At 42.1% G+C, this 24,721-nt stretch overlaps 2 protein-coding genes across 2 annotated transcripts; one reads left to right on the top strand and one right to left on the bottom strand.

Moving 5' to 3' along the window:
- Positions 1-3,382: 3,382 nt before the first annotated feature.
- On the top strand, positions 3,383-7,637 carry mos (v-mos Moloney murine sarcoma viral oncogene homolog). Its single transcript, XM_070986375.1, has one exon. The coding sequence runs from the start codon at positions 3,424-3,426 to the stop codon at positions 4,438-4,440; it is 1,017 nt and encodes a 338-aa protein (XP_070842476.1). The 5' UTR covers positions 3,383-3,423; the 3' UTR covers positions 4,441-7,637.
- Positions 7,002-24,115, bottom strand: steap2 (STEAP family member 2, metalloreductase). The gene is made up of 7 exons (XM_070986371.1): positions 24,019-24,115; positions 23,471-23,592; positions 19,720-20,167; positions 17,988-18,154; positions 11,431-11,958; positions 9,545-9,709; positions 7,002-8,979 (listed from the first exon to the last, which is right to left on the bottom strand). Exons 3-7 carry the CDS (start codon positions 20,108-20,110, stop codon positions 8,686-8,688), a joined length of 1,545 nt encoding a protein of 514 aa, XP_070842472.1. The 5' UTR covers positions 20,111-20,167; positions 23,471-23,592; positions 24,019-24,115; the 3' UTR covers positions 7,002-8,685.
- Positions 24,116-24,721: the final 606 nt, after the last annotated feature.

Here is a 24,721-nt window from a genome sequence, read left to right as displayed (position 1 = left end):
TCTGTGTAAGCCAGTGGTCCTTTCAAGCCTTTTCTCACTGTCCAACAATGTGCTCTTAACATTAAATCTGATTTTGTGGTTAGAACTATCTGGACCAGAAGTCTGCAGCTTTTAACAAGGTAAATGAGAGTGAATTCTGCATACAAGCTGAAAAAGGTTGGTTGTTCAATTCAAACCCAAATCTGCATCTGGAACTGCTGGAATATCATTGTAACCGTTGGTTACTGTGATGGTTTTAGCTGAGTTAACATAACCAATACAGTTTAGCGGCTGAGCTAGATTTGCCTTGTGTTATACAATATTTTTCTTATTGTCAACAATTCAATGCTTCATCAACAAAGCATTGTGTTAGTCCATCTCAATACTTTGAGAATTCGCTGTCCAGTCTGTGGCTCTCAGCTTTTAGCCCATTGGTTCATACTGAAGAAGAACTCCTTAGAAATGTCTTACTAATATATAGATAAGCTTTTTATGAAGGCTCAGTGATTTAATTACACAGTGGGCCGCTCTAGTTTTTAACATAATTCAAACAGGCAGAAGGGCTGAATTTGTTGGGAACTATTTTCAGTGGTGGATTAATCCACATATGGTGATCTAGTGAGTATTCTCGGCAGCATGTGGGACTGAGTCAAAATTAACTACAGTGTGTGTGTGTGTCCTGCTGTGTTGTTTTTAGAGGAAGAGATTTTCATAAATACAATATGAACCAAACCATCAAATGTATGTATGCTGTGTGGATCATAAGAAAAATAACTGGCAAGAAATATAATGCATAGCTCATATACTTAGCAATGTGACCAAAGCAACCCTAACTTGGTACATTTTTGTCAGTTTGGTTCACTATCCTACAAGAGAGAACAGCTTCACCTTCAGCACATGCTGTATATCAGGTGCCAGATTTATGCTTGGATATGTTGTTGTTAAAACATATTGTGAGTTAGTAATTCTCTTATGCTTTTGGTCTCATAAGTTGATGTCATTAGTTTATTTAATCTTCTGGCAATGCTAAACAAACCCATCGAAATGGCACAACAATTTCCAAACATTCCCCCAACCAGTGTTCACAGTTACAGGGGCTGGAGTTTATCCCAGCATTGCAGGTCAGCAGTCTGACAGGTAACGTGTACAAAGTTTCTGGTTAGCTGTCTCTGAGTCAAATTTCAACTACAACCCAATTTCAAAAAAGTTGGAACTCTGTATAAAATGTAAAAAAGAACAGAATGCAATTATTTGCTAATCATTTTTGTCCTTTATTTAATTGAATATAGTATGAAAATAAAATATTTTGCATTCAAAATGATTTTGTAAATATAAACTCATTCTGAGGCTGCACGGTGGCGCAGCAGGTAGTGCGTGTGCCTCACAGCAAGAAGGTCGCAGGTTCGATTCAGGTTCTGTGTGAAGTTTGCATGTTCTTCCGTGCATGCGTGGGTTCTCTCTGGGCACTCCGGCTTCCTCCCACAGACCAAAAACATGCTCATTACAGTAGGTTGATTGGTGACTCTAAATTGCCCCTAGGTGTGAGTGTGAGTGTGGATGGTTGTGTGTATGTGCCCTGCGATCGGCTGGTGACCCGTCCAGGGCGTACCGTGCCTCTTGCCCGTTGACAGCTGAGATAGGCTCCCCCGCGACCCCGAAAGGGATAAGCGGCATAGAAAATGGATGGAGGGATGGATAAACTCATTCTGAATTTGACACTTGCAACATGTTGGGACAGGGGCCTGTTTACCACTGTGAATACATTACCTTTCAGATCACTATCTGTTCAAGTTTTGAATGCGAAAATATTTCTCATTCTTGTTTTATACACAACTTCAGCTGTTCAACAGTTGGGGTCTCTGTTGATGTATTTTGCACTCCATAATGTGTGATACATTTTAAGCAGGCAGGCCAGTCTAGTACCCACACTCTCTTTATTACAAGGCCATGCTCCTGTAACACCTGCAGAATGTGGCTTGGCATGGTCTTGCTGGAATAAGAAGGGACATCTCTGAAAAAGGCATAATCTGGATGGCTGCCTATGTTGCTCCAAAACCTGTATGTACCTTTCAGCATTAACGGTGCCTTCACAGAATGCCATGGACACTAACACACCCCCATAACATCATGGATGATGACTTTTGGATGGTTTTTGAACCCATATAGTTTTTCACAAAGTGGTGAACCTCTCTCCATCCTTGCTTGTAAACGAGGATGCCCCATCATACCCAATCATGATACTATCACCTGAAACCAATTAACCTGTTTACCTGTGAAATATTCCGAGCCTGCGTTTTTGGAGCATTCCACAACTTTCTCAGTCTTGTGTTGCTCCTGTCCCAACTTGTTTGAAACGTGCATGAGATTTAGGATAGGCATATATTTACAAAAATCAATTCAGTTGATAAGGTAAAACATTGTCTTTGTGCTGTTTTCAATTGAATATGCCAAAAAGGATGACTGCATTATTTGCGTTTAATGCAGCATTTCAACTTCTTTGGAATGGGGGTTGGGTAAACCAAGCTGTAATTTTCTCTGTAAACTGACAAACTCTCTTTCCTGCTGTCACTGTTGTCTGTGTGCCCTCACATTCATGTGTCTCCGACTTTATCTCCCTATCTGTTTGCTTGAAACCCCTATATTTTTGTGGAGGTTCTGGAAAATTCAGAATTTATGGCCATTTATAATTGGCCTCAAGTGCAGGTTTTCATGGCGCAGTCCTGGACAGAGATGCTGCAGATGATCTAAAAGCCTATTTTGAAGTTCTTAAGATCTGCCAAGGATGGCGACTTCATGAGTCACAAAAAGGCTGACAGCCAATGCAGTACACTGTGTGCAGTCCTATGTTGTCACAACACTTACACTGAAGTAGGATGTGATTATGTGTTTCTGCATGCTGGAAGACTCTCAGTGAATTGACTGAAAGGAGCAAATAGGCTCTGAGCCGTGTTACAAGTTCTTCAGTGGCACTCCCTCCCACAGACTCATACTCAATCTGGTAAGTAAAATTTGTCTTTAAGCACTGCTGCACAAAACTGCTCAGCTGTTTAGCTTATCCCATGGCATGCTCACACAGAGTACTTTCTTTCTGACATAAAATATTATTGTGCTTTACTACCACACAACGCAAAAAGCGGTTCATTCCCCCCGCCCTCCCCTCCTGTAGACAGCGTAAACTGAGTTTAACCATCGGAATGAACCCGTTAAACCCAAACAGAAAGCACTACATACTCCACAGCACTAAGGGGCGGTGTAGCTCTTTCTCTCTCCTTCTGTGTGTGTGTGTGTGTGTGTGTGTGTGTGTGTGTGTGTGTGTGTGTGTGTGTGTGTGTGTGTGTGTGTGTGTGTGTGTGTGCGGTGCGCGCTTAAAAGTGTACAGACTGCTGACATGCTTTTCAGTCACTAGCAGACGTCAGGCTGTACTGACAGTCTCCGCTTCGCACGATGCCCTCTCCGATCCCCGTGACTCGCCTGTTGCCCAAAGACATCTACCCCTCTCTGGACATCGGGACCTGCAGCAGTCCGCTGTCCAAACATCCCTACGGCCCCACCTTGCAAGTCCCCGTACAACGGCTCCACGGAAAGGTCTCCAGTCGGCTCTGGTCCTCTGTGATCCACTGGAAGGAGCTGCGCTCCATGCAGCCTGTGGGCTCTGGAGGCTTCGGCTCCGTCTACAGGGCGGAATACCTCGGGGACACCGTCGCACTTAAGAAAGTGAAGAAATGCACCAAGAACAAGTTGGCGTCACGGCAGAGCTTCTGGGCCGAGTTGAACGCAGCACATTTGCGCCACAGAAACATCGTTCGTATCATCGCTGCCACTACTTGCGTACCGGCGGATTTTGAAGACGAAAGCAGCATCGGAACGATCCTGATGGAGTTCGTCGGAAGCAGAAATCTGCAGCAGATTATTTACGAATGTGCAGAGCCGCTGGGGGAGGACAGGTGGCTCAGGTATTCCACGGACATTGTACACGGCTTGCAGTTCCTTCACTCCCACAACGTTCTGCATCTGGACATAAAACCAGCGAACGTGTTGGTGTCGAGTGAAGACGTATGCAAAATTGCCGATTTCGGTTGTTCATTGACACTAGACCGCGGTTGTGAAGTGAGCGCCATCAGCCCCCATCTCAGTCACGTCGGCGGCACCTACACGCACAGATCCCCGGAGCTGCTGAAAGGCGAGGGGGTGTCCAGTAAAGCGGATATCTTCTCTTTCGGGATCACCTTGTGGCAGCTGATTACCAGAGAGCAGCCATACACCGGCGACAGGCAGCACGTGCTCTACGCGGTCGTGGCGCTCAATCTGCGGCCGTGTGTTCAGAAGCACCCGCTGTTCCGGTCCGAGCAAGGGCGGCTGTGCAGGATTCTGCTGAACCGGTGCTGGAACGGAGAGTGCCGCTGCAGACCCAGTGCCCAGGAACTGCTGCCTCACCTGGAGCAGCTGCGATCCCACACATGACTTAGTTTTATGGCGTCGCTGCCGCACACGTGGCTAACTGACAGCTATGAGGTTCAGAACACTTTAGAACATTCAGAACATTTTAGAAGGCGCTGTTCTGCGGCGTCGAAGCAGTGGATTATCCACTTTCTTATAGTCACGTTCATGAATTTGGAGAGTATCCAGTTAAGTGCCTTGTTACCGACCTGCAATGATAGAAGGTGCCACACCAAATTTCAGTTCCTACACTAACACAATGACGTACTTTTCAACTCAAACTCCACTACAAACCATTTATTGTAATAAGAACACCACTTGTTTTTCATTGCTCGTTCTGCCTGGTTGATGCATTTTTGGTTGTGAAATAGTCTCTGGTAAAACAGTTTTTAGACCGTGTTAGACATTTTAAAACCACATTCTAGATTCACTTATGAAGGTGTACAATTTCCCAACACAATATACATATGTACAATATATACACAATATATTTTTTTAATAAATAAAAAAATCAGTTTATTTAATGCTGCACCTTTAACACATCATCATTTCACTAGACAACCTAAACCATCCACACTCGAAGGTTTTGCAAGAGTTCTGACTTTATTTGAGTGATTTGTGAAAATGTCGAAATGTGTTGTGAAATGAGTTTTACTTGCCATGAGATTTAGGGTTTTCATTATTAAAAGTGTTTTTATACTATATGAATATGACTCTTGGTTCTTCCTCACATCATGATGGGACACCAGTTTGTCATAGGACTAACATGTCCACAGACTCATCTACACCCATGCATTTTAGAGTTAACCTGACCTGCATTCAGTCATTGACTGTAATTTATCTGAACAAGTATTAGATCAGTTTGTAGATTCACATCATAAATGGATTATCTAAATAATTTAGCGGTAGCACTCTGTGCCTTTTGAATATCAAATCAGCCTTTCCATTATCTTTTGTGCAACACTCTAGAGTTAAAAATAAACCACACTTTTTTTTCCTTGTGTAATGATTGATGATGATTTTTTTAACAAGGGGCATCAACATCATAAGCATTAGGAATGATCAAATATACTATATGTCACGATTATAATATTTTATGTCTTGTACAAATATAATAGTGACAGAAAGCAAAGTGATTCTACTGCAATCTGCGAAGATGTCATTATTCGTGTCATAATTCTCACTTTTCTATAAATGCAGTACTTTTATCTGGGTTGAAATCCTGTAGATATTATGAGTTTGCCCATTATGAGTTGTTAAACAGCTTTAGCTCAGTATTTGGGCTGGTTGTGGTTTTTGTGCAAAGTTATAGTACTTTTGACACTGTCAGTCTGTATGTCATAAGAAGTGCAGCAGAAAGTCCATCTGTGACACTCAAATAGGTGGAAAAGCATTTTCAGAATGATGGTCTCATGTCAGGGTCACGCTCATTGAGGTCAGGATGGTTAAGGAAGATGTTTCCCCCTTACATTTTGCTGTCATTCCTCCTTCAGTGAATTTCTTTTGTTTTCTCCATTTCAGTCTTCTTCTTCTTCATCACCACCTCCACCTTCCCATGCTGTCAAAGTCACATTCACCATATTTGGCTAATTAGTCCATGAATGCTGGTCTTTAATATCATTGCTATATTGTCATTTTATTGAACAACCCAACACCTCTCTATCATTACCATGACCTCCAGGATGTCCATGGACATTCAACTGAGAATTTCCTCCATTTGAGAATGGAGGTGGAGGTGGTGAATGGAGGTGGGATCCTGTCCTATCTGCTGTCTTCATCTAAGTCTTTATCTGTCGCTAAGCTCAATAATTGTTCTATACTTATTCATCACTGTAGTTATGCCAAAGATGGTGAAATCCCTAAAATCCTAGTAATTGAAATGAGAATTGCTGTTAAATGTTTGGACTATACGCTCCAACCTTGCTTGTTGCCTTTTGATGATGCCCCTTTCATACCCAATCATGATACTGTCACCTGTTCCCAATGAACCTGTTTAGCTGTGGTATATTCCAAACAGGTGTTTTTGGAGCATTCCACAGCTTTCCCAGTCTTGAGTTCCTCATGTCCCAACTTGTTTGAAACATGTTGCTACATCAAATTCAGAATAAGCAAATATTTCCAAACCTCAAGTTGATGTGTTTAAACATTAAACGTATTATCTTTGTACTGTTTTCGTTTGAGTATATGTCAGAAAGGCTTAGCAAATGATATATTTCTGTGTTTCTTTGTTTTACACAGCATTGCAACTTTTTGGTTTTGGGGGTTTTAGTTCACTGATCTTCCTGCTGTAGGAAACAGCAGGTTTTTGTTACATACATGATGACACCAGCCCACAATTAAAAGTAATACTGGTGATGGAAATGGTACACATACATCTAATTCACGGTAAAGATCTGGCATGGCATGTGTAATGTATAGACTGACAAACTGATTTTGTTGTAATTCAGTGACAACTTCTCTAACTGCATCAGCTCGTGTAGTCAGCTAAGCTGTACTGCCTGCAGTCAATTAAATTTCACAAATGTCACAAATAAGACTGCTGGGAAGAGTGTGCAAAAACAGAAACTCTGTTGAATTCTCAATCTGAGCCATAAATTCCATTCATTAGAGCATGACTGATGGACACAATATTCAGTAGTACATTACAGACAGACAGAAAAACATAACAACACAGTGATGTTGCAGAATCAACAAATACCTTCAAACATATCTTGACAGTTTGCAGTGTGACACTGTCACCAAAACTAAGAACAATTCCAAAACCTGAAGATAATCATAGTAACTAGTAATACCCTCATAGAGAAATAATTTCTTCTATGTTACTTATCGTTTGCCGATTCAACTTTATTTTGTTGTTAGCTGTCCCGAGCACTGAAAGCACTGCAACCCAAGAAAACACATGCAAATGGACAAAACACAAGCAACTTAAAGACATCTTCATCAATTTGAGAATGCATGCACAGCGTTTTAAAAACACTCTGCAAATAGAGAAATGCACTGTAAAAACAGAAAGCACAACCACTGCAAGACAACAACGGAAAACTGTTTCAAGAGTGCTTATTCCCGGAAGACTTCTTTAACTAAGCCCCAAGATGACAACTACTATCTTCTCTTTTCTAGTGTGGATCTGAATGGGATCATGACCACATTGGTCCTGTTTTCATCACAATGCAGGTGCAGCACTGTGATGAAAACAAGGTTTAATCAAGGCCACCATAACCATACTGAAAAGAAATTTGTATTGCATGAAAATGTCAACTGTCAAGCAGAAATACTGTACTTAGTTAGGTACAGCAATTTACTGTCCCTGAAGTTTGGAGACTCACAAGAGAGAGAAGAGAAGCAGGAGCCCAGATGTCCTGATTACTTGTAATACTTCCCATAATACAGCTCAGTAGTAAGCTCCAATCAAAAACACTAGATCCTACACTTCCCATAATGCAACTCTAGTACCGCTTTTTCATTTGACCATCCCTGCCTGCTGTGAAGGAATTTTCTATCAAAGGCCTTCTATACAGTTAGGAGCCCAAAAGTCTCAAGGTTGGACAACACAGAGACCTCAGACAGAGACACATTAACATAATATTTAGAGAACATTCTAGCAGATAACAGACAGGAAGTCTCTCCCTGTTCTAGCTACGGAGGTAACCAAGGTCTTATAGATAAACTGTACAGACATAGACTGGACCAATTCGAGGAGGATTGCTTGAGTGCTCTCCTTGACATCACTATGACAACATCAGGGTTATGTAAGAATTTACACAGTTCCACCAGAGCCACAGAGGATATTATACAACTATTTTCACTGGCCAAGCAGAACTAGCGGCCCACTGTGCAATGACTAAATGTCACGTGTAAAATTGCAGAATTCCCCTTTAAAGCAATGAACAACACTGTCTGTGTCATGTCTACCATAACACAAGACCAGGAACAAGGTATTGATGAAATATTAGCAAAGTACTTTGAGCATATGGGCAAGATACTGTCAAAAGAAGAATATTCAGTTTTACAATTTAGATGGGTAAACAGTGATGTAATAGTGATACAAAGTCAGTAGTAATAGTGAATAGTAACAGCTAATAATCACACAAGTACACAATTCACACGTCAACAAAAACTGTTCAGTCAAAAAGTAAGAATAATATGCCCTTCCAATGAGAATAAATAGTGTTCAATATTATGTAACAATATTGCTTCAATAAAACAGCTAAATATGGCAGTATATGTCAAAATCTCGATAAAGGAGCAGACAGCTCTGTGCTGCAGCCATCACATGATGGTAACTCTCTCAGGTGAAACCTGGACAGCCGAGCCCACTGGCTCCAGGCGCTGGCACCAGTACTGACTGCTGTCCAGGCCCTGGCGAATCTGGTGCAGCTTGCGGGCCACACAGGGAAGCAGCATCAGCACCTTCGCCAGTATGACACACACTGGCAGGGCCAGGGCCACCACGAAGCTGGGGGGCAGGTAGAAACGGTAGGCCTCCTCTTCAAAGGCTCTCTTCCAGCCAAACAGGAGGCCATGGAAGGTAGCGATGAGCAGGGCGATGTAGCCCAGAGTGGACTGGAGCAAAGACAGTAACACACATGATGGTACATACAGTAACAACTTCTGTGATCATACAGCAAAGAGAGCAAAGCCAGCAAGGCAGTTCAGATGCACAACTCCATTTACAATGTCACATTCATATGTACCAAACTTCACTGTGAGGATAGTTCCATGCTAGTGTCCTAAAAACAACTAGAAGTTATTGTAGTTTGGCTGCTGATTTGGCCTATTTTCCATGGTCCATGGTTATAGGCAGCAGCAGCTCTGACACACAGCTCATGGAGGCAGTTAAAGTTTTTTTTAAAATCCTTAATGCCCAATTGCTGCAATAGTCAACAAAAACTGTACTAATTTTTCTTTGACCCATAATAAAGTCAAATCTGAACAGATAGGTATTATAGACATATATTGAGATTCTGTGTAACTTTCCTGGAATATCACTATCTAAAACATCCATAAATCCACACAGAAATAATGGAAAAAAGATGCTCTGTATAACCCCAGAGTCATCATGTTTTTAAATTTTCCTCAGTATCAAATGAGTCCAGTGTTAGAAAACCCCTGGTTTATATGTGTGTACCTGTATGAAGCTGAACTCCCTCCAGTTGAGCGTGCTGCTGACAGAGGGGATGGAGGTGATTGCCAGCAGTGACAGGAGCCCGAGGCTCATGATCCCAAAGGAAACGTACATCTCCACCCTCCACACCTCCTCCTCATTCCATGCATTCTCCACATTAGCATGGATCTGTCAACATAGAGGATGCTCAGAACTGAATTCACCACAATCATCATCATTCAGTTCTTTCAAATGCATGGTCAGATTAACCTGCAAAAGGGCCCTGAGACAAAGGTAAAGTGTTCAGGCCCTATTAACCAGTGTTACCACGTGTAATGTGTACAGTTTTTATATGAAAAATACCTACCCCAGATTTGCTGTGTGGTAATTCAATTAAACACATTCATTCAGGTATCTGCAACATGAAAGAAATACTGGGGGTCTTAAAACTGAATTTTTATTCCCCCAAGACTAAGACTATAAACCGGACCCACCTTAAGACCTTTTATCATGTCAGTGCACTGTAGATTATGCTTCAGTAGTGTATATTCCCAAATAGATTTTCAATTAAATTAGCACAAACCTGCTTGGACAATTGCATGGACCCATGTGGACATGACCAGAATTTATGACTGCAGAAATTTCTGACATACTGTACGTGTCGACTAGTGTGCTGATTGCCGATGAAACATGTCACACACCCAATGCAGTGTGTACAGAATGTATAAGTAGACTGTACTGTTTTGGAGTCTTTCAGGCACTTTAGCATGTAAATGGTAAATGGCAACATTTATATAGACCTTTTATCAAAAGTGCTCTGCAAGGTTGTTGCTGCTTATTCACCCTTTCAGTCACCAATGGCAACGAGCTAACGCACAGCATGCCTGACCATCAGGAGCAATTTGGGGTTCAGAGTCTTGCGCGTGGACCCTTCAACATGCGAGCAGGAAGAGGTGGGAAATGAACCACCAACCTTTTGATCAGTGGATGACCCTCTCTACTTTCTGAGCCACATTTAGGTTTTCAAAGAACGGTCTGGACTTAAATTTTTTTAGTGAACTTTTGCTCAAGGCTCATAGAAAGCACAGTACTGTTAGTATGTATGCTATATTGTGAATTTGAGATAATCATTGTTATTCAGTCTGTGCTCAACAATAATGACCGGCTCAACTGACATGCAGGTAAGGGATCGCAGAGATACTTCTGAGAGGGAGATGTGAAGATGGATATCAGTGTCATGTCTGTGTGTCCAGAGTGGACAAGGCTAGAGGAAGTAATTAGCCTAGTTTAGAATGAGTACAAAAATACACCTATAGACATCTCTAAATTTCAGGAAATGACATTATCATTAACACCTTCTTCATCCTGAACACAAACACAAATAAAAAACAAACAAACAGAATTTGTGTTTTTAGGGACAGTTATGTGCCAGAAATGTTTACTGACAAACAACAGTGTATCCATCTGCCATACTTCTGTGCAGCAGCTCAAGCTACTGTATCAGTAGATGCAGTGGATGAGTATAGGTTTTGGTTTTAGTCTCTTGTTTTTTTGCACACCACACAGGTACCAAACCTAGCAACCTCACTGTGATGACAAGACTCCAGCAAGCTGTGTCCAATTGAACTTAAGAGGTTTTGTGTACTTTTGTTGGATGCTGGACCTTCCACCGTCTGCCATTCTTAATGCTAAACTAGCCTAAATGCTCTGTACTTAGAGTATGGACAAAACATTGATACTGATCATGTATCATTATAAATGTCATCTTTCTTTTGAGCAACTGATGAAAGTACACAAAATGCTGACAAATTAATTTAATGTTGGTGGAAAATGCCAGCATTGTGTGGGTGGAAGGTTAAATTTATGAGTGTCAGTGTGGAAATGCTGTCAGCGCCCTCCACCCCACTGACCTGCTGGTAGGCAGTGTTGAGCAGCAGGTACCTCTCAGACCTTCTCATGGGCAGACACAGGCTGTAGAGAACATGTACAGCAGCCAGGAAGAAGCTGAGGAGGCCCAGCTGTTTCCGGCTCTGCAGCCAGCCCTCCAGCCAGTGTGGGAAATGCCTGTACTTGGTACCGTAGTAGAGTTGGTGGGCAGCTGCTAGCTGGCCTGCCAGGTACACCAGGGCCAAGAGAGTGATGGCAACAGTAGGCAGTGTTCGGTTCACCATCTCTATGGGAATCTTATAGAAGTCACTCTGCTTGTATTTCACATATGGGTGGATGATATCTCGTACAAAAGAGTAGGCAAAAAAGAAGATGGAGAGGGCCACGGCAGCAAGGACAGGGCCCTTCCAGCCAGGAAATAACTGTATGGGCATGTTCTCAATGTCCCGCGAAGAAGACAGAGTGCCCATATCCACCGGCTCGAAGTTGAGATGGCGGGCTAGTTCCATAATCTGCTGTCTAGCCTCCACTGAGTCACTGCAAATGAACACCTGCACAGAGCCGGGATTAAAGAGAGAATAAGTTGGTTAGAGGTCCAGTGAAGACAACTAGGAAGGATGGACCAAAGAGGGGAGGACATATGACATACAATACATGACATATTCCTCTGATCCATAGAGCTCCATTGTTGTCAAAAGACACAGCCACACTGCTGCACTGTAGGACATCTTCCTTCCTTACCATGAACATACACTTTAGTTTATTTTGACTGAATGTCATATACACCATCCTATGTGGATTAATCTGCAATTAAAAATAGTCCCCAACAAATGCAATATTTTGTCTGGTTTTAGTAACATTTGGTAAAAAATGCATTGACCACTTTTAGGAAATTACTGAGCCTTTTTTTAAAAAAAAATGAAACTACATATTTATGAGGTGTTTTTCATCTTCACAAGGGCGAGGGCTGCATATGGATGGAGGGAACATGTCCCCTCCAATATTTTGGGTCGACATAATTGTCACTGCTAATATGTGAGTGAGTGCATTATGTTTGGAGTGAAGTCAGGAGCCATGTTGATTGAAGATGAAAACCAGTTAACTAGCCAGTATCACCAGCCTTTCCACTGTGGAAAATAACATCAACTGATGTTAGTTAACCATGTTAGATAGAGTTAATTAGCAAGCTAACCCTGACTTCTTCATCTGTGTACTAGCAGTCAGGTTGCCCATAAAATGGCATCATTAATGGATTATTTTGTATACAGGAAACACAGCAGCGAGCAAGAGAAGAAGAGCAGGCTAATGAGGAAACAGGTGCAGATTCAGGGTTCCAGATGAGGTACTAACTATGAACTATAGTTTGGGGATGAGAGCCACAGACAGACTATGATGAAGACTCTATCTTTTTGTAATGTTATATTGCATCATTAAAGAGCCACAGACAGAGTTTTCCTTCTACCTTCCTACCTTTTTAATCCTCTCACCACACCCTCAGATTTATCTTGTGATCCTCTGTGAGCTCAGGACTCCTAGGGCTTTGTATTTGGCTTCACATGTTCATTACTTTAGTAGGTATATTTGGTTTTCTTTTCCTTGCTGAATCTGAAATGTCTACACCACTGATAAAGACATTAGACTAGCTGGGGATCATTTCAGGATTTCCTGACTGTTGTGAGTGTCCCTTGTATGAATTAGCTGTAGGGGAACTAAATTAATTTGATGTTGCATTTGTTGATAAAATGATGGGGCACCACCTTCCTCAGCTAAGAAGGACTGCAGAAATTAACTTCTATAACCATGATAAAGTACTAACGAAGGAACCAACGGTAAACCAGTCTGATAATCTGAAGTGTAAACTCTGGATACAGGGATCGTATATTCAGCTCAAAAGGACACCGTTTAACCAGGACTTAAATCAGAATCTCATTTATTAAGCACAATTATGGATAATGAATAATATATCATGAATAGTACGACAGAAGATATGAGGTGATATGACATAACACAAAAGAAACTTATGGCAACACAATGGCAAAACAAGCTGGCGATAGTGAGAAGTAGTTGAAAGGGGATAATAGGGACGCGAACGTTAAGTGATTAAACGAATAGTTGAGAGAATTTGGACAAATTAGCAGTATCGTAACCTCCGGACCAACTCTTATTCAAACCCGCTTAGCATGCCTACTTGATTGATGACGTCCCGGCAAGTTCTGCTCCGAGCTAACTCAAAGATGCCCAGGTGCTCTTCCGTGGCCCGATCTGCTCGGTTGTTCCGGTGGAAGGCCCAGGCACACCAAGGTGAAGAGCTGATGTTGGACGGTGATGTCTCTCGAACTGGGTTCTATGGTGTCGGTTACAGATGAGGGATGGCTCCGGATGGTTGTTAACCCAGACCAAGGATCAACAGCTGTCTGCAGGGTTTTGGTTCGGTTGAGTCCGTGAAGGATTATTTTAGACTGATAACAACAAAATTGATAGTCTCTTCGATGGCCGATTGAAAAGGGTCTACAAAATTATTATTGTTTGACTAAAATTTATTGACACTAAAACAAAACGTGTGGCTTAGAAAAATGAAAGTTTACAGCAAAACTATAGAAACACATCTTCTGAAAAATAAATCACGCTACTCGGTATGGCTTTTGCGTAGCTTGAAGAGCAAAACGACTGTACAAGACTAAGACAACTAAGAAGTAAAAGACAAAACTAAAATGTAACATAACAAACTTAACAAAAACTCAACGTAACACGTAACAACTAAAGACAAAAACATAACTTAACTGAGTAATGTGCACTGAGTCATGCTGCTGCTGCATACATTTAAATCTCGCTCCAGGGCATGTCTAATGGGCAGGCCGTCGCTCATGTAGGACGGTTTGTGGCGCGCGATGTAATCCTGCCTCATGGAGCTCAAATTAATTAATGATTCATACGAGGGGCTCATCTGCTTCTCACTATGGTCAATCACATATATTTTGAATGGACGATTTTCAATGGCATTTCAACATTGTTCACAACATGTATTAGACAAGTCTTATGAGTGGATGACAACATTAAACGATAATCATGATAACAGTTTCTAATACTCATCCTAATATATATGATGACTCAGGGTATAACTAACACAAAATAAAGAAATAAAGAAGGGCAGACTATATTTGCCCAAAATGATTACCACTATTACGATTACTTATTAATAAATGCATCATGTCAAACGTGTTCAACCTGACTGTTACGAACCTCTAGATGGCAGTATGGTTCCATGGTAGAAATTCAGACAAACTTTATAAAACAGTTAAAATCACAACTTTGTCATTCTTCAAGTTAGAGAAACTGGAAAAACGTCAATATTATACATATGGTGGGTCCTGCAAGGTGAAAACATCAAAAGTTAAGTTCAACATAGAGGTTTGGTTATTCTGGTGTATTAGAAAGAAGGCACACAGACATACAAAACAGTTTGCTTCAGGAATGTCTAATTTACAACCCATCAGCATTATCTGATTTTGTAGGTTCCTCTGGAGCCTGGCACCTTTCATTCAGACAGTTTTATGGTCCCGATCTCTCATGGGGCTATCAGGAAAGAATTAGCGTTGCCATGAGAAACACAGTGAGGAGAAGGCAACCTTTGATTGACTGAGGTGACTTTGAGGTGTCTGTGTCTCTGGCTCCCCCGAAAAGAAAACGTGGAGGAGATGTCTCTTGGCCAGATATCTTGTCTCTGAAATTAACACCTTCCCTGTAAACAGTTCAAATGGTCAATAGCTCTTGAAAGTTGGGATGCTTTGCAACTCCATTTCTCCTGATGGAATGCAGAGAGGGTAAGAGAAGGTCAGTTAGAGGCCAGTTCTGCTACATAGCTTTCTCTGGATGTGAGGGCTCACATGGATTTTTTATAATTCATACCTAAATTCGAACAGAAGTAATGTGTCAAAGAGCAAACAAGGCAGTCATATACACTGTCACATACAATACATTGGCTGCCATCTCCTAATATAAGAGAAAACACAGATCCAAACAAATCACAATGTCTTGCAGTGAGCTTTGAAAAGGACTCAGGCTGTCCCTCTTCTTTCTAATGCATATGGATTTTTTTCAACTTTTATTGAAACAAAATGAATTAAACCTGAACACAATGCTCTGTGGTAATAACGGTGGCAGTGTGAATTTTCATTCTTTACTGTTGGAATAGAAGTTTGACAAAAAATCTTTACTTCATTTCCTAGCTTGTTTGGGAGCTTTCAACTCCAAGTTGTAGGGCTTCTTCAGGGGATGGTTTGCTTAGTTGTCATGGAGGTGGCTCAGGCATCATCACATGACCTGAGTGTGGATCTTGCATATTAGCATATTCCTCTCCAGTGTTCGCTTGCTGGGCAACAAAATGGATGAACTACAACTACTGGTGGAAGTCCAGAGACTTCTCCTCATCTGCTGCACTGTGTTTCACGGAGACGTGGCTATGTGGAACTATTCCCAATGCTGCAATACATCTGCCAGGATTCGAACTGTTCCGGGCAGACTGTGACACTGAGCTTGCCGGCAGAGCAAAAAGCGGTGGAATATGTTTATATATCAACATCGGCTGGTGTGATGATGTCACATATCCAGCAACACTGCCCCCCAACCTGGAATCATTCTTCATTCACTGTAAACCCTTCTACTCCCAATGTGAGTTTGCTTCATTCATTGTGGTTGGTGTTTACATCTTACATCCCACCTCTTGGCAATACATAGGAGGCACAAAGCTCACTTGCTGAACAGATACTGAGTGTGGAGCACACAAACCCGGACTCTCCAATTATTATTCTGAGTGATTTTAACAAGGCTAATCTCTAAACTCTGCCATCATATGTCAGATTCTGTGTGGATGTCTGCATACCATCACGTACCAGGGTATACAACAGCAATGACAAACCCTGGTTTACAGCCAGGCCCAAAAAGGAGGTAGCATTTAGGAGTGGAGACAGAGACAGTTTCTGAATTTTATGTAAATGAAATCGTTTGAGAGCCTTGTGCTGTCTCACCTTAAATCCATCACCGACCCCCAGCTGGATCCCCTGCAACCCTGGTTTGCCTACAGAGCAAACAGATCTGTGGATGACACAGCCAACACGGCTCTACATCACATCCTCCAGCACTTGGACGCTGTGGGCACCTATGCCACGATACTCTTTGTGGACTTCAGTTCCGCCTTTAATACCAACATTCCGGCTAGTTTGTAGGACAAACTTACCCAGCTGAACGTGCCTGACTCAACCTGCAGGTGGATCATTGACTTCTTGTCCGACAGGAGGCAACATATGAAGCTAGGCAGGCATGTCTCAGGCAGCTGCACCATCAGCACCGGTGCTCCACAAGGCTGTGTCCTGTCCCCTCTGCTCTTTTCCCTGTACACCAATCAATGCACCTCCAGTCACCAGTCAGGCTCCTGAAGTTTGCTGACAACACCATCCTCATAGGTCTCATCTCGGATGGAGACGAGTCTGCGTACAGGAGCAAAACTGACAGGCTGGTACACCGGTAAGAGGGAAACAATCTGGCCCTGAATACAGCAAAAACTGTGGAGACGGTTGTGGATTACAGGAAAACTCCAGCACCACTAGCCCCTATCACACTTCATGGTTCCCCAGTGAACACTGTGGAATCATTTCGCCTCCTGGGCACAGTCATCTCCCATGACCTCAAGTAAGAATCTAACATCAGCTCCCTCATCAAGAAAGCCCACCAGAGGATCTACTTCCTACGGCAACTGAGGAAATGTGACCTGCCCATGCCAATGCTGGTTCATTTCTATTTGGCCATCATTGAGTCCATCCTCCCCTCCTCCATCTCAGTCTGGTACCCAGCCGCCACAGCTAGGGACAAGGGAAGACTACAGCACATCATCCACACAGGGTGCAGGGTGATTGGCTGCAGTCTGCCCTCTCTGCACAGCCTACACTCCTCCAGGACCCTGAGGAGGGCGAGAAAAATTGCAGCTGACCCCTCCCACCCTGGACAGAGTCTTTTCCAGACACTTCCATCCATCAGGACCAGGACCACATGCCACAAGAACAGTTTCTTCCCCTGCGCAGTCAGTCTCCTGAACAGGACATGACTCACACTACCCCTCCTCTCCACTCTCTCTCTCTCTCTCTCTCACACACACAAACACACCATCTATCCTGACCCCCTCCACCATGCAAACACTTGCACTTTTTAAAGTTGGAGCATGTCTTTTTTACTGTAGCATGTCTTTTTTTTTACTGTTTTTTTTTTTTGTTGTCTTATGATATTTATTATAGGTTCCCAGTAAGAATAGCCATCATCTTAAGTCAAATTCCTTGTTTTTCTTGTGGGAACTTGGCGATAATAAACCTGAATCTGAGGCCGTCTTTGAACAGAGACACCCCCCATATTCAACTAGCTGTTATCATATTACTGAAGGTCCATACTTAAGTGACTTGACGATAACTGGGCCATCTTTGTGATTCTTTTGTTCTATTGTTGAAGGCTATGAAAAGCCATTGAAATCCACAGAAAAGGCTTTTTCTTTTTTTTTCTTTGTTTTCCCCAAGTAGTAGAATATGCTTAATTGTACCTGTGTGCTGGCATCTTTGGGGCAGCTCTGCTGCATGGCCCAGGCTGAGATGACATTGAAGCCTTTGACCACGATGGAGTCTGGCAGCAGTGAAGCCAGATATTCAGCATTAGACTCTGGATACTGGTTCACCTTCCTGTTGTTACTCACATCCACCAGGATCTTGCCTGTAATACAAAAAGACAAACACACATGACTTGCGTAGTTAAAGATATTAATTTTATACTAAACTTAGGTTGTTCGCTACAACTACAGCAGCACAATAGGCCTCTCTAGAGTATCTGGTGATGATTTTACATCACTGCACATACATTAGTTGCTCCAGTCACTTAAATAATAACAATAACAATAATAATATTGATAATGTGTGCTAAAATGTTGGACAAGTTCAGAATAGGGCGGCACGGTAGCAGGTAGTGCGCGTGCTTCACAGCAAGAAGGTTGCTGGTTCGATCCCTGGGCGGGGCCTTTCTGTGTGACGTTTGCATGTTCTTCCCGTGCATGCGTGGCTTCTCTCCGGGCACTCCGGCTTCCTCCCACAGACCAAAAACATGCTCATTAGGTTGATTGGTGACTCTAAATTGCCCCTAGGTGTGAGTGTGAGTGTGAATGGTTGTCTGTCTTTGCATGTTGCCCTGCAATTGGCTGGTGACCGGTTCAGGGTGTACCCCGCCTCTCGCCCGTTGAAGCTGGAATAGGCTCCAGCCCCCCCGCAACCCCGAAAGGGATAGGCGGTATAGAAAATGGATGGAAGATCAGAATATTTCAACTGTATTCTAACACAACACTCACTACATACATAATCATTCCTCCTGTCAACAGTGCCAGTGAAGAAAGCCTTTTGTAATGTATTTTAAATTAAGCTTAAGCTAATATCAGTCAGACAAATCTTGTGGGTATCCTCCAAATGTTGTCTTTTTGTGTTCCTCCCTCTTTTTGTTACTATCCCTCCACTGCAGCAGTCTGGGGAAACATAAACTAAAACGTGGTATTAGCTTTGAATGATTTCTCTGACTGAGACTGCTGAAGTCTCTTCAGCGGATGTTTTTTTTAATATATAAAGAATGAGGACTGTGAATTTTGTCTTTCATTTCTTACAGGAGAATCAATGCGGCTGTGGCTCAGGAGGTAGAGTGGTCGTCCACCGATCAGAATGTCAGTGGTTCGATCCCTGGTCTCAGCAGTGAAGCAGTGAAGTATCCCTGGGCAAGATACTGAACCCCACAACTGCCCCTGATGCTCTGCCATCGGTGTGTGAATTGATATGTACTTTGCTTTGGATAAAAGCGTCTGATTGTAATTGAAGAATCATACTGAAAAGGATTACTTCATAACAGTGTGAACAGGATGAATGATTACAGAGGCCAAAAAATATTTCAACATATATATGGCACGTGAGTAATGTATTAACACAGAGAAATCATATTATATTATCATATTAGATTATTATGTATTATATATTATATATTATGTATTATTAGATATATTAAGTATTACATTAAATCCTTTAATATAGAGCATCATAGTATAGGCAATGCTTTAGAGTTGTCATGGAGCTTACTTAGCCTATTAGGCTGCATTATTCCTCCTTCTTTTATGATCCTACCTGCTTTCCTTCAGTCAGCCACCATGTTTTGTGCAATATCAAGATCAGCTTGAAGAAATTTAAGAAAGTCTTCTTCCTTTAAATTTATGGTTAGTTTTCTCATTGTGTATATGTGTTGTTCTCTACCTTCCAGTAGATGCTTGAGGTCCCACAGGACAGAATAATGCTCACGGCGGATTGCCAGGAACACAATGCTGGCCTTTCCCACAGCGTCTTCATGGTGTGTCACATCCACCACATGGGGAAATGAATGGGCTGCCAGTTTGGGATGGCGGCTGCCCACCACTACATGGAAGCCACAGTGGAGCAGGCGTATGGTCAGGCACTTGGAGAAGTCACCAGAGCCCAGGACGGCCACTGTGGCCTGGGCAGACAGACAGGGGGTTCCTGTGTCTCCAACTCCATTTTTCATGCTGCTGGGCAGGAAACAGGTCTGGGCATGGTGGAGATGGTGGGAGGAGGAGGCTGTGAGGAACACGGGGCTCCTGCTGCCATCCATCATAGAGATGGAGTCCATCCTTCGTCTCTCTCACTTCCTCTTCTGTGGTTTTGTCTTAGGATGATTTCAGTGGGCCTAGGAGAGGTAAGAGGAAAGGAAAAGAGGGATCGAATCATGCAAAATGAACTGATTAGTTCTTCTTGAAAATGTATTTTTGATGTGCGACACATGATCACAGGCAGAATGAGTCATCACCTTATGCTGTTTTCCTATGATGGGAATGATGACATCAAACACCACAGCAAACAATAGCATTACACTTGAGCGTAACACATGCTAAGAGTTCATGCCTTTCATTTAAATTACAATACAATTACAAATACACTTTAAATTGTCGATCTTGACCTTGGAATGAGCAGTGATGTCACCACAAGGTCCACTCAGTAGATGTTCTGGAGTATTTTTGAAAGTAAAAATACTGGTACAACTTTCTCATGAGTCACTGCTTATAAACCGCAGGGTTCTGTGCTTGGACCAATTCTATTCACCTTATATATGCTTCCTTTAGGTAAGATTATCAGGAAGCACTCAATAAATTTTCATTGCTATGCTATGATACCCAGCTATATTTATCAATGAAACCGGAAGAAACCAGTCAGTTAACTAGACTACAAGCATGTCTTCAGGACATAAAGACCTGGATGACCTGCAATTTTCTGATGCTAAACTCGGACCAAACTGAAGTTATAGTAGTAGGCCCTAAACATCTTAGAAAGTCACTTTCTGATGACATAGCAGCTATGGATGGCATTGCGCTGACCTCCAGCACCACTGTAAAGAATCTGGGAGTCATCTTTGACCAAGACATGTCCTTTCACTCCCATGTAAAACAAATTTCAAGGACTGCCTTTTTTCACCTACATAATATCGCAAAAATCAGGCATATTTTGTCTCAAAATGATGCAGAAAAACTAGTCCATGCATTCGTAACTTCCAGGCTGGATTATTGCAATTCTTTACTATCAGGCTGCCCAAATTCGTTGCTGAATATTCTCCAGTTGCTCCAGAACGCTGCAGCACGTGTTCTGACAAAAACCAGGAAGCGAGATCATATTTCTCCAATACTCGCCACTTTGCACTGGCTCCCTGTAAAGTTTAGAATAGAGTTTAAAATTCTCCTCCTTACTTACAAAGCCATAAATGGCCAGGCACCTTCCTATCTTAAAGAGCTCATAGTACCTTATTGCCCTACTCGAACACTGCGTTCCCAGAATGCAGGTCTACTTATGGTTCCTAAAGTCTCAAAAAGCAGAACAGGAGTCAGAGCATTTAGCTATCAAGCTCCTCTCCTGTGGAACCATCTTCCAGTCTTTGTCCGGGAGGCAGACACTGTCTCTACATTTAAGAGTAGGCTTAAAACTTTCCTTTTTGATAAAGCTTATAGTTAGGGCTGGCTCAGGCTTGTCCTGGACCAGCCCCTAGTTATGCTGCTATAGGATTAGACTGTCGGGGGACATCCAAAGATACACTGAGCTCCTCTGTCCTTCTGTCCCTCTCCATCCGCATGCTCTCATGTCCTACCACGGCATATTACTAACTTAGCTCCTTCCCCGGAGTCTCTGTGCTTTGTCGTCTTGCAGGTTCCCATGGACAGTGGCTGAATCTGAACTGCTACTGCTGTTATTACATCCACTGTCACTGTTACTGTGACTGCATGTCTGTCTCTCTGTCTCTGTCTCTGTCTCTCTCTCTCTGACTGCATTTCTGTCTGTCTGTCTCACTCTCCCTCTCTTGCTCTTCCTCTCTCACCCAACCGGTCGAGGCAGATGGCCGCCCACCCAGAGTCCGGTTCTGCTCGAGGTTTCTGCCTGTTAAAAGGAAGTTTTTCCTCGCCACTGTCGCCAAGTGCTTGCTCATGGGGGAATTGTTGGTTTCTTTGTAGATAAAAGAGCTTGGTCTGTACCAGCTCTATATGGAAAGTGTCCTGAGACAACTTCTGTTGTGATTTGGCGCTATACAAATAAAACTGAATTGAATTGAATTAAGGGGGTTACGAGTTGGAACTAATGGTTTTATTTATGTTTAATAACTCATTTACTAATTAGACTTAGACAGCTTTTATTGTCATTCAGTAGACAGAAAGTGTACACTGAGTATTAAAAAAGTATAAGAAGTATATATATGTACAGAATATATATATATAAATAAAAAAGTGTGTAGTGTACAGGTATGGTAAAGGAATGTTAAAATAAATTCTAATGCTAATGCTTTATAGATCGAAGGTTGCCAGGTTTTGGCTGGTTCTGGATAATTCCAATATCACAAAAGCTTGGTCGCATTTTCCTGGTGATTTTGGCATCTTCATTTCTGAAGGTGAGTCCATTAGAAGGGTTCCCTCGTACAAGTACTTGGGTATATGGATAGATGACAAGCTTTCATTTAATGTACATATTACAACCTTAGTCAGGAAGCTTAAAGTGAAGATTGGCTTTTATTTTAGGAACAAGTCTTGTTTTACCTTCAGTGCTAAGAGAAAACTTGTGGAAGCTACTTTTTTGTCTGTGATTGATTACGGTGACATATTGTATATGCATGCAGCTTCCTCCATCTTAAGTAGTCTTGATTCGGTGTATCATGCATCTTTACAATTCATTACAAATGCAAAGTCCCTGATTTGGGGATAACTGCCTTTTCCTACTATGCCCCATGGGCTTGGAATAATCTGCAGAAGGACCTTGGATTAGAAACACTCATATCAATTAATACATTTCAGGGCATCATAAAGAATGTGGTGATGGAGACATGTGCTTGTTTTTCTTGAGAGGTCCACTATGTTTTAATAGTTGTTCTTGTTGTTTTATTGTGGAAGATTGTATGTTTTTGTTTGTTTGCTTGTTTGCTTGTTTGATATGTCGTATATGTTGCATTTTTAACATGTTCTGACTGGCTGCTACCTTGGCCAGGTCTCTCTTGTAAAAGAGATTTTGAACCTCAATGGGACTTCCTGGTTAAATAAAGGTAATGATAATAATCACGTTGACATGTGCAATTTGATTTATCCTTGTAGTTACTTAGTTAATGTATGTGTAAGTGCGTGCGTGTGCGCGCGGGGTGGGGGGCATCCTACGATAGCTGTCCATTATCTGCTGCAGCAGGTCGGTAAATGCCGATCAGAGGACATCTGTCCACCGGGAGACGCTGCGTCGTCTCATGACCTTCTGTCTGCAGGGACGGTGATCTTGTGAAGGACGCGGCCGTGTGTGTTCATGCAGCATGTGTGCACCTGTAGCGTTGCAGCACGGCTGCTGATGCTCCTCCATGGAGTCGCACAGCATCGGTTACACAGAAAGCTGATGACAACACGCCCACACATTTACCCATTCAAAGATGGCCGAGTGACTACACACAACTTTGTGAGTGCGATGGTATGTTACCCACCTGTCATCGAGCTTCACAGGGATGATGATGTTGATGCAGAAGCGCAGACCAGCTGTTAGCTGCCCATCTTGCTCCGGTTGCAATTCAGCCTCTGCAATCTGAACACATGCAGCGTTCACGTCCTGTAGAAAAGATTGGCGATACTAGCTTCGTCTGATAATAACGTGTCCGTAGTTTTTAGCTTGGTGTTCTTTGTTTTGCTTTTAGTGGATCAACTGTATTACAAAAGCATAACAACATACAGGCAAAGAAAATGCATAAAAACTATGCAGTAAATAATCAAAGCAACAATAACCCATAAGATGCTCTGCAATAAACATAAATAAATAATAGCAACTCAAATTTAAACAACATATGCCTAACTAAACAAAAAAGGACAAAAAAGATTTTTAAAATGGAAATGGAGATTATTCAATATGAATTACTGGAATGGGTCTGACTGTGTATAGACAAAAAGAAATGCGTCTGAGAAAGTCCCGCATCAACAGCAACTGTGGAGACAGGTCATTCTCGGGGTTTCTCTAGCATACACCCTCTCAACATCTTACCGAAAGTCCCTAAACAAAGAGAACGTAAAGCCACCGGAAGTGCAGCAAAATAAAATACTCGCGATACTTCCAAACGATGAAGTCCAACATTTGCCTTTCTAAGACGGCATGTTGACTTAACTCGAAACCCAATTTACTAACATGCACAGTTTTAAATGAACATACTGACGACATATTGACAACACGTCAGGACCATAGACATGACAGCGGAAATGCTAACACACATCCTTCAAAATGAGTCTGTGCGCCGATCCATACAAGATCCATTGCACAGGATATATGATTGCGATATGCGTTACCCTGTTCACGAGCAGAACATCATTGTACAATGACATTTACATAAAGTTAATGCATTTACATATACATATCAGCTTTTCTTAAAACAATTCAATTGAGTTTCAATAGATGGAAAGTTTGGGGTAGGCTGAACACTTCCCCAAGAAACCTAAGAAATGTGTCTATATAAAATATATAGAAAAAGCTGTTATCACAATCACAAAAAAGCGACAACTTAATGTTGAAAATCAGGAATTATGTTTGTTAATCAGCCATTCATGTAAGCTATCCCAAAAGGTTTTGATACCATCACGGGTGTCTGCTGAGCACTTTAACACTTCAGCAGTGCGTAATTTGAACAAAATTTACACATTTATTTTTGACAAAAAACACAGGGATAATTGCATTAATCATCCCAACCTTTGCT

This window comes from Chaetodon trifascialis, chromosome 18 (genome assembly GCF_039877785.1).
Source record: "Chaetodon trifascialis isolate fChaTrf1 chromosome 18, fChaTrf1.hap1, whole genome shotgun sequence".
NCBI lineage: Eukaryota > Metazoa > Chordata > Actinopteri > Chaetodontiformes > Chaetodontidae > Chaetodon > Chaetodon trifascialis.
This window is presented reverse-complemented; position numbering and strand designations above follow the sequence as displayed.